The 9,419-nt window shown below is 42.4% G+C and overlaps 1 protein-coding gene across 4 annotated transcripts in view; it reads right to left on the bottom strand.

The window, feature by feature from the left end:
• Positions 1 to 3,503: 3,503 nt before the first annotated feature.
• Positions 3,504 to 9,419, bottom strand: part of LOC110502992 (centrosomal protein of 170 kDa) — a 98,352-nt gene continuing 92,436 nt past the window's right edge. For all 4 annotated transcript variants that reach the window (XM_036960826.1, XM_021581356.2, XM_021581355.2 and 1 more), the window contains 4 exons: positions 6,034 to 6,284; positions 5,832 to 5,925; positions 5,639 to 5,690; positions 3,504 to 5,471 (listed from right to left, as the gene is read on the bottom strand). In XM_036960826.1, coding sequence (XP_036816721.1) covers positions 5,215 to 5,471; positions 5,639 to 5,690; positions 5,832 to 5,925; positions 6,034 to 6,284 — 654 coding nt within the window. In that variant the 3' untranslated portion in view covers positions 3,504 to 5,214. The remainder of the gene's footprint in view (positions 5,472 to 5,638; positions 5,691 to 5,831; positions 5,926 to 6,033; positions 6,285 to 9,419) is intronic.

The following is a 9,419-nucleotide window of genomic DNA, read 5'->3' as shown; positions in this document are numbered from 1 at the left end:
TTTAGCACTTTGCCCAAAGGGTTTGTGGGAAAGGTAGTTTCAAGAGTCAGAGACTAACGTTAGATTAAAAACATAATTTACAGGATGATCCACAGTAATTCTGTACTTTTTGGTGATGGAAGGATGTACGATTTTAGAAGCATAAGGACCTTATTTTTCGTATCAGCGAGAAATAAAAAAAATATATTACACGTTTTTAAAAAAGTGGACACACCTTGATATCGATTATGGTTAGTGTTCAAATCAAATCAAATCAAATTAAATGTTATTTGTCACATACACACGGTTAGCAGATGTTAATGCGAGTGTAGCGAAATGCTTGTGCTTCTAGTTCCGACAATGCAGTAATAACCAACAAGTAATATAACTAACAATTCCAAAACTACTGTCTTATACACACAAGTGTAAGGGGATAAAGAATATGTACATAAAGATATATGAATGAGTGATGGTACAGAGCGGCATAGGCAAGATACAGTAGATGGTATCGAGTACAGTATATACATATGAGATGAGTATGTAAACAAAGTGACATAGTTAAAGTGGCTAGTGATACATGTATTACATAAAGATGCAGTAGATGATATAGAGTACAGTATATACATATACATATGAGATGAATAATGTAGGGTATGTAAACATTATATTAGGTAGCATTGTTTAAAGTGGCTAGTGATATATTTTACATAATTTCCCATCAATTCCCATTATTAAAGTGGCTGGAGTTGAGTCAGTGTGTTGGCAGCAGCCACTCAATGTTAGTGGTGGCTGTTTAACAGTCTGATGGCCTTGAGATAGAAGCTGTTTTTCAGTCTCTCGGTCCCAGCTTTGATGCACCTGTACTGACCTCGCCTTCTGGATGATAGCGGGGTGAACAGGCAGTGGCTCGGGTGGTTGTTGTCCTTGTTGATCTTTATGGCCTTCCTGTAACATCGGGTGGTGTAGGTGTCCTGGAGGGCAGGTAGTTTGCCCCCGGTGATGCGTTGTGCAGACCTCACTACCCTCTGGAGAGCCTTACGGTTGTGGGCGGAGCAGTTGCCGTACCAGGCGGTGATACAGCCCGCCAGGATGCTCTCGATTGTGCATCTGTAGAAGTTTGTGAGTGCTTTTGGTGACAAGCCAAATTTCTTCAGCCTCCTGAGGTAGAAGTGGCGCTGCTGCGCCTTCTTCACGATGCTGTCTGTGTGGGTGGACCAATTCAGTTTGTCTGTGATGTGTATGCCGAGGAACTTAAAACTTGCTACCCTCTCCACTACTGTTCCATCGATGTGGATAGGGGGGTGTTCCCTCTGCTGTTTCCTGAAGTCCACAATCATCTCCTTAGTTTTGTTGACGTTGAGTGTGAGGTTATTTTCCTAACACCACACTAGTGTTCCCATACAGCCAAATCTCCAGAAAACAGACGGAAGACAAGAGACCTGTGCTAATTAGCTATCTAGCATGTAATGAACACCTGTGTCTAAGCGTAACTAGGAAAGTGTAGTTTGGTCGCATGGAGGCTCCATAGCTGTATGGATCTGTAACTGCCACAGTGTAGTTTAGTAGGATGGAGGCCCCTATAGCTGTATGGATCTGTAACTGCCACAGTGTAGTTTAGTAGGATGGAGGCCCCTATAGCTGTATGGATCTGTAACTGCCACAGTGTAGTTTAGTAGGATGGAGGCCCCTATAGCTGTATGGACTGCTACAGTGTAATTTAGTAGGAAGGAGGCCCCTATAGCTGTATGGATCTGTAACAGCTACAGTGTAGTTTAGTAGGAAGGAGGCCCCTATAGCTGTATGGATCTGTAACTGCTACAGTGTAGTTTAGTAGGAAGGAGGCCCCTATAGCTGTATGGATCTGTAACTGCTACAGTGTAGTTTAGTAGGATGGAGGCTCCATAGCTGTATGGATCTGTAACTGCTACAGTGTAGTTTAGTAGGATGGAGGCCCATATAGCTGTATGGAACTGTAACTGCTAGTGTAGTTTAGTAGGATGGAGGCCCCTATAGCTGTATGGATCTGTAACTGCTACAGTGTAGTTTAATAGGATGGAGGCCCCTATAGCTGTATGGATCTGTAACCGCTACAGTGTAGTTTAGTAGGATGGAGGCCCCTATAGCTGTATGGATCTGTAACTGCTAGTGTAGTTTAGGAGGATGGAGGCCCCTATAGCTGTATGGATCTGTAACTGCTACAGTGTAGTTTAGTAGGAAGGAGGCCCCTATAGCTGTATGGATCTGTAACTGCTACAGTGTAGTTTAGTAGGATGGAGGCTCCATAGCTGTATGGATCTCTAACTGCTAGAGTTAAATATAACTTTTTTTAAGGATTCTTTCTCGCTGATGAAAGATAAGGGCCATATGTTTCGAAAGCCATATCGCATGCAATGATTATTGATGTTATTAAAAGTTCAAACACAGCATGGACGAAGCTAACGGCTGAGAGTCTTCCAAGAGTGCAATGTTACCCCTGCTTAGCTAAATCCCAGGCAGTAGCTCACAAGTCTTTGAAATCAGCAATCAAGTTAAGATATGTAACTTTCAAAATACAAAAAGTGGTTTTAGGATTCAAAAGGATGTTTTGGATGATTTCTGTATTTTGAAAGTTATATATCTTGAAAACGTGATTGCTGACAAGCAAAACATGTATGATTTCTGTATCTTGAAAGTTGTATATCTTGAAAACTTGATTGCTGACAAGCAAAACATTTTGGAACTATGTAAACAATGGACTAATGAAACAAATATAAAAATACAGTTTTTGGAGTATTCCTTTAAGTAGGCTAGTTTTAGGGGTATATTTATATTTGTGACAACTTTTGCTTTTTACTCCGGTACATTCCTAAAGGTAAATTTTACTCAGCATTTTAAAAAGTCAGGAAAAATGTATAAGGCGGAGCAATTATGGATGGCCATCTGCACTATTTAAATGTCCTTTAAATAGTTTATGTTACAGGTGCATAGGTTACACAACAAGATTACTAGGAGAGATGGAGACCCCTCACACTTTGTGGACAAACCCAAAACGGAGGCTGCAAAGATAGAGATTTGGACATGATTATACCCAAAAAGTGCATTGAGCAGAAAAGTGCATAAATGAAAGGTGAAAAACAAAACACAAATGTTTAGGTATCAAACCATCATCCGTGTTAAGGTGAGCACACAAACCATCATCAGTGTTAAGGTGAGCACACAAACCATCATCAGTGTTAAGGTGAGCACACAAACCATCATCAGTGTTAAGGTGAGCACACAAACCATCATCAGTGTTAAGGTGAGCACACAAACCATCATCAGTGTTAAGGTGAGCACACAAACCATCATCAGTGTTAAGGTGAGCACACAAACCATCATCAGTGTTAAGGTGAGCACACAAACCATCATCAGTGTTAAGGTGAGCACACAAACCAGTCTAAAAATGGCTCAGTATGAAAACGTACGAGTCACCAAGAAATAGGTGTGCAAACTATAACTCATTGAATACCAAACTGTCTTGTTTCTACAGCAAAAATCCATGTAAATAAGGAAAGAATCTAAACGTTTTATTTAACATAACAAAAAACATTAATTGCAACAATAAAATACAATGAATTAACAAAATAAATAAAATGGTGGTTTATACAAAACATGAAAAAGAAAAGTAAAACACTTATAAGATGTGTAAACTTTCAAAATAACAAAATAAGTGTACCGAGCACTTCAGTATTCCCATCACTTTCTTTCTTTAATGTAATATACTGACACACATGATGGTGTGCAGAGGATAGGTACAGAGGCATCTCATTCTGATATCAGCTGTTCCATTTAGGTATTTGGTTTTGTCCTTCTGAATCCTAAAACCACTGACGGTGACACTTGAAGAGCCTTTGACACATTTGACAAATTATACCATTTCATTCCACTCTTGATGATTCCTCATCTTAAAAAACATTATGCCATTTTACTATTCAAACTGGGCACTTAGTGACATCAAAGTCTGTATATGAAGCAGAAAAGATGGAGCATGTTTTCTGGTACCTAACTTCACTATTGCTTAAGTATCTAAATACGGTTGCACGATCTTGAATACATTTTATACGACGACACATAACTTTACATGAAAGGCTTGTAAAATGGTCAGGCTAACCCTCCAAAAGGGAACTGAAGAGAAGCAGCAAACGCAGTGAGGATGTCAAGTCTATACACACACACTGTATGAGTACACGACAACATCCTCCCTTATGGAAATGTAGAATAGCGAGTGATTCAATGTCAGTAAAAGGCTTGCTACAGTCTTATGATCATCATTCATATATGTAGTAATGACAGTGGTTATAGCTAATGAAGCTTTGACGGTAACTTCTGTCTTTAATGACAGTGGTTACAGCTTCTGAAGCTTTGACGGTAACCTTGTTGCAGTCATGTTGTTTCATACAATTTCAAAGACCAATTTAAAGACCTTGTAAATCAACACTAAACAGACAGAGGTCCTCTTGGTAGAAGACCAACCTGCTCTCTCCAACAAAGGCCATTCAGGGTGTACATCTGGTACACCACTATGGACTCATGTTACTGTATAAAATACTACAGTAAAGAGTAGGGATTCAGAACAGTCCAAGATGAAAAAGATCCGGTCAATGTCACATTTTTGTTTTCACTTCCAGTTTACAAAGATACCGCATAGTCATAACAGGAAATATATCAAGTAATGCAAATCATATGAAATACGTCATTCAGGTCAAGGACCAGGCTTAAGGGCTCTAATCAATGTCTACGCAAACGGAGCCCCGTTTGCGCCGCGTTCCAAAAATGAATGGTTTAGGCTACATACAAGCATTACTGTACTGTAACATAGTTTAACATGGTACTGTAACAGTCTTAAATCGTTTCAAACACTAAAAACATTTTTTCATGTGAAATGCATTTCACCATAACAATGTATAAGATTCTCTGGGTACAGAATTGTTCAGAGAAGTTGAAATTCAGTATTTTAGACAAATGTGCAGAAAATAGATAGAAAACAGATTACCAGCAAAACAGATAAATTACCATTCAAAATACAATAAGAAACATTTTGAGTTTGCTCCACTGTACACTTATTTCAAACTTGGCTCACATAAAAAACCTCTTTACTGTTAGCTTTGGTAGGTTACTAGGGTGGTGGAGGTTCATTCTGAAATATTCCCGAAAGAGGGCAAATTGTTCTTTGAGGCAGGTGTTCTATATATGACGCATCAGAGGGTGGGAACCTCCTCACTTCTGAGTGATGGCACTCTCTTCTCCACTGGGGTGGATGCGGTTGAAGTGCAGGCTTCCCAGGTCTCTGGCTGACACAGACCCTGACCCCTCAGTGGGTGCCGAGGAGGCGGTGTAGCCCCTGGCTGCAGGTCCTGGGAGGGTCTTCTGGGGCCCCTGAGAACCAGGAGAGGGCTTGGGTGTAAGGGGGCTGGTCAGGTCAAGGCTGCTCAGGGCATCCAGGGTGCCTTCAGGATCCACCATGATATTTATCACTGTATGAGAAATACAGGAGAATGGTTGAAAAAGATGAGCTTGTGTTTGGATGTGATCATATATGTTGAATCAGGTGGAATGCATGTAGTGAAACTAATGTGTGTATAAGTCTGGATCTATTTGCAATGAACGCTCCTCTTAGCGGTGGTCTGCCGCGCTCTCACACCTTGTAGCTGCTTCTCCACTCTCTTCAGCTCCAAGACGATAGAGGAGATGTCCTATTACAAGAGAGGTAAGGGGAAGTCGTGGCATTAGAGAGGAATGAAATCTTCCTTATAAAAGTTGCTTTGTTATGATGCATTATTTTTTTTAAATCAAAAAGAATGTAAAAATACATGTACAACCTGTTTTTTCCTTACCTTGTTGGAGGTTTTGAGGAGTGGTATGTCGCTGTCAGATCGGAGTTTGCTCTCAATCTCATCCCAATTCCTGTCCTTGTCTTTGAACAATATTCTGGAAAAATCATAGTTCATAGAGCTAAGACTTGCTTTGCTAACATCTCCTTGATCTCTTGTGAATGTCAGATATAGAGATAAACAACATAAAGAGCTTGATTGTTACCGTATTTTCCCTGCTGTTTTGTCAACAGACTGTCTGATTTGGGCTGACAGCTGAGAGACAGATGTGAGCAGCAGACTGTCCAACACCGCCTCATCTCTCTTCCATGTGCGTCTCTGGAGGACGCAGTCCAGGCTGTCTGGGGCGCGGGGGCGGCGCTCTACAGGGCGTCCATTTATCTCAGGGGCCTTGTTCTGCACTATGGGAGGGATCTTCCTGAAGTTGAGGCTCTCGTCAAACACACAGTCAATCAGCTATGAGGGGAAGAGGAAGTGATGAGGGTCAGTTATTTGTGGCATCTGTATGATTGCTGTGACTTCCACAACTTCACCACGACTGGAGCATGTTATACTGTATCTACTCGCTATTAATGTATACTATCACCATGCTACAGATTATCCAGATGATCATAATATGAGTTAGATTAATTAGGTATTAAAGAAGTTAGCAGAGAAAGGTCAATGAAAGCTCAATAAGAACATTTTAATATACACACTTTAGTTATATCTGAACAGTATATAGCAGACTCAAAATGGAATAGAGCAAAGCTCAAAGCAGAATGCCAGTTCACAGTCCACACCTTCTGCAGCAAATCAAAACATAATGCCAGTTCACCATCCACACCTTCTGCAGCAGATTAAAACATAATGCCAGTTCACAGACCACACCTTCTGCAGCAGATTAAAACATAATGCCAGTTCACAGTCCACACCTTCTGCAGCAAATCAAAACATAATGCCAGTTCACCATCCACACCTTCTGCAGCAGATCAAAACATAATGCCAGTTCACCATCCACACCTTCTGCAGCAGATTAAAACATAATGCCAGTTCACAGACCACACCTTCTGCAGCAGATCAAAACATAATGCCAGTTCACAGACCACACCTTCTGCAGCAGATCAAAACATAATGCCAGTTCACAGACCACACCTTCTGCAGCAGATTAAAACATAATGCCAGTTCACAGACCACACCTTCTGCAGCAGATCAAAACATAATGCCAGTTCACCATCCACACCTTCTGCAGCAGATTAAAACATAATGCCAGTTCACCATCCACACCTTCTGCAGCAGATTAAAACATAATGCCAGTTCACAGTCCACACCTTCTGCAGCAGATTAAAACATAATGCCAGTTCACAGTCCACACCTTCTGCAGCAGATTAAAACATAATGCCAGTTCACAGACCACACCTTCTGCAGCAGATCAAAACATAATGCCAGTTCACCATCCACACCTTCTGCAGCAGATTAAAACATAATGCCAGTTCACAGTCCACACCTTCTGCAGCAGATTAAAACATAATGCCAGTTCACAGACCACACCTTCTGCAGCAGATCAAAACATAATGCCAGTTCACAGACCACACCTTCTGCAGCAGATCAAAACATAATGACAGTTCACAGTCCACACCTTCTGCAGCAGATCAAAACATAATGACAGTTCACAGTCCACACCTTCTGCAGCAGATCAAAACATAATGACAGTTCACAGTCCACACCTTCTGCAGCAGATCAAAACATAATGCCAGTTCACAGTCCACACCTTCTGCAGCAGATTAAAACATAATGCCAGTTCACAGTCCACACCTTCTGCAGCAGATCAAAACATAATGCCAGTTCACAGACCACACCTTCTGCAGCAGATCAAAACATAATGCCAGTTCACAGACCACACCTTCTGCAGCAGATCAAATCAAATCAAATTTTATTTGTCACATACACATGGTTAGCAGATGTTAATGTGAGTGTAGCGAAATGCTTGTGCTTCTAGTTCCGACAATGCAGTAATAACCAACAAGTAATCTAGCTAACAATTCCAAAACTACTACCTTATAGACACAAGTGTAAGGGGATAAAGAATATGTACATAAAGATATATGAATGAGTGATGGTACAGAGCGGCATAGGCAAGATGTAGTAGATGATATAGAGTACAGTATATACATATACATATGAGATGAACAATGTAGGGTATGTAAACATTATATTAGGTAGCATTGTTTAAAGTGGCTAGTGATATATTTTACATCATTTCCCATCAATTCCCATTATTAAAGTGGCTGGAGTTGAGTCAGTGTGTTGGCAGCAGCCACTCAATGTTAGTGGTGGCTGTTTAACAGTCTGATGGCCTTGAGATAGAAGCTGTTTTTCAGTCTCTCGGTCCCAGCTTTGATGCACCTGTACTGACCCCGCCTTCTGGATGATAGTGGGGTGAACAGGCAGTGGCTCGGGTGGTTGTCCTTGATGATCTTTATGGCCTTCCTGTGACATCGGGTGGTGTAGGTATCCTGGAGGGCAGGTAGTTTGCCCCCGGTGATGCGTTGTGCAGACCTCACTACCCTCTGGAGAGCCTTACGGTTGTGGGCGGAGCAGTTGCCGTACCAGGCGGTGATACAGCCCGACAGGATGCTCTCGATTGTGCATCTGTAGAAGTTTGTGAGTGCTTTTGGTGACAAGCCGAATTTCTTCAGCCTCATGAGGTTGAAGAGGCGCTGCTGTGCCTTCTTCACAATGCTGTCTGTGTGGGTGGACCAATTCAGTTTGTCTGTGATGTGTACGCCGAGGAACTTACTACCCTCTCCACAACTGTTCCATCGATGTGGATAGGAGGGTGTTCCCTCTGCTGTTTCCTGAAGTCCACAATCATCTCCTTAGTTTTGTTGACGTTGAGTGTGAGGTTATTTTCCTGACACCACATGCCGAGGGCCCTCTCCTCCTCCCTGTAGGCCGTCTCGTCGTTGTTGGTAATCAAGCCTACCACTGTTGTGTCGTCCGCAAACTTGATGATTGAGTTGGAGGCGTGCGTGGCCACGCAGTCGTGGGTGAACATGGAGTACAGGAGAGGGCTCAGAACGCACCCTTGTGGGGCCCCAGTGTTGAGGATCAGCGGGGTGGAAATGTTGTTGCCTAGCCTCACCACCTGGGGGCGGCCCGTCAGGAAGTCCAGTACCCAGTTGCACAGGGCGGGGTCGAGACCCAGAGTCTCGAGCTTGATGACGAGCTTGGAGGGCACTATGGTGTTAAATGCCGAGCTGAGTCGATGAACAGCATTCTCACATAGGTATTCCTCTTGTCCAGATTGGTTAGGGCAGTGTGCAGTGTGGTTGAGATTGCATCGTCTGTGGACCTATTTGGGCGGTAAGAAAATTGGAGTTGGTCTAGGGTGTCAGGTAGGGTGGAGGTGATATGGTCCTTGACTAGTCTCTCAAAGCATTTCATGATGACGGAAGTGAGTACTACGGGGCAGTAGTCGTTTAGCTCAGTTACCTTAGCTTTCTTGGGAACAGGAACAATGGTGGCCCTCTTGAAGCATGTGGGAACAACAGACTGGGATAGGGATTGATTGAATATGTCCATAAACACACCAGCCAGCTGGTCTGCACA

Source organism: Oncorhynchus mykiss, chromosome 23, assembly GCF_013265735.2.
Source record: "Oncorhynchus mykiss isolate Arlee chromosome 23, USDA_OmykA_1.1, whole genome shotgun sequence".
NCBI lineage: Eukaryota > Metazoa > Chordata > Actinopteri > Salmoniformes > Salmonidae > Oncorhynchus > Oncorhynchus mykiss.
Note: the sequence above shows the minus strand (reverse complement) of the source record. Positions and strands in the feature narration are given on the sequence as shown.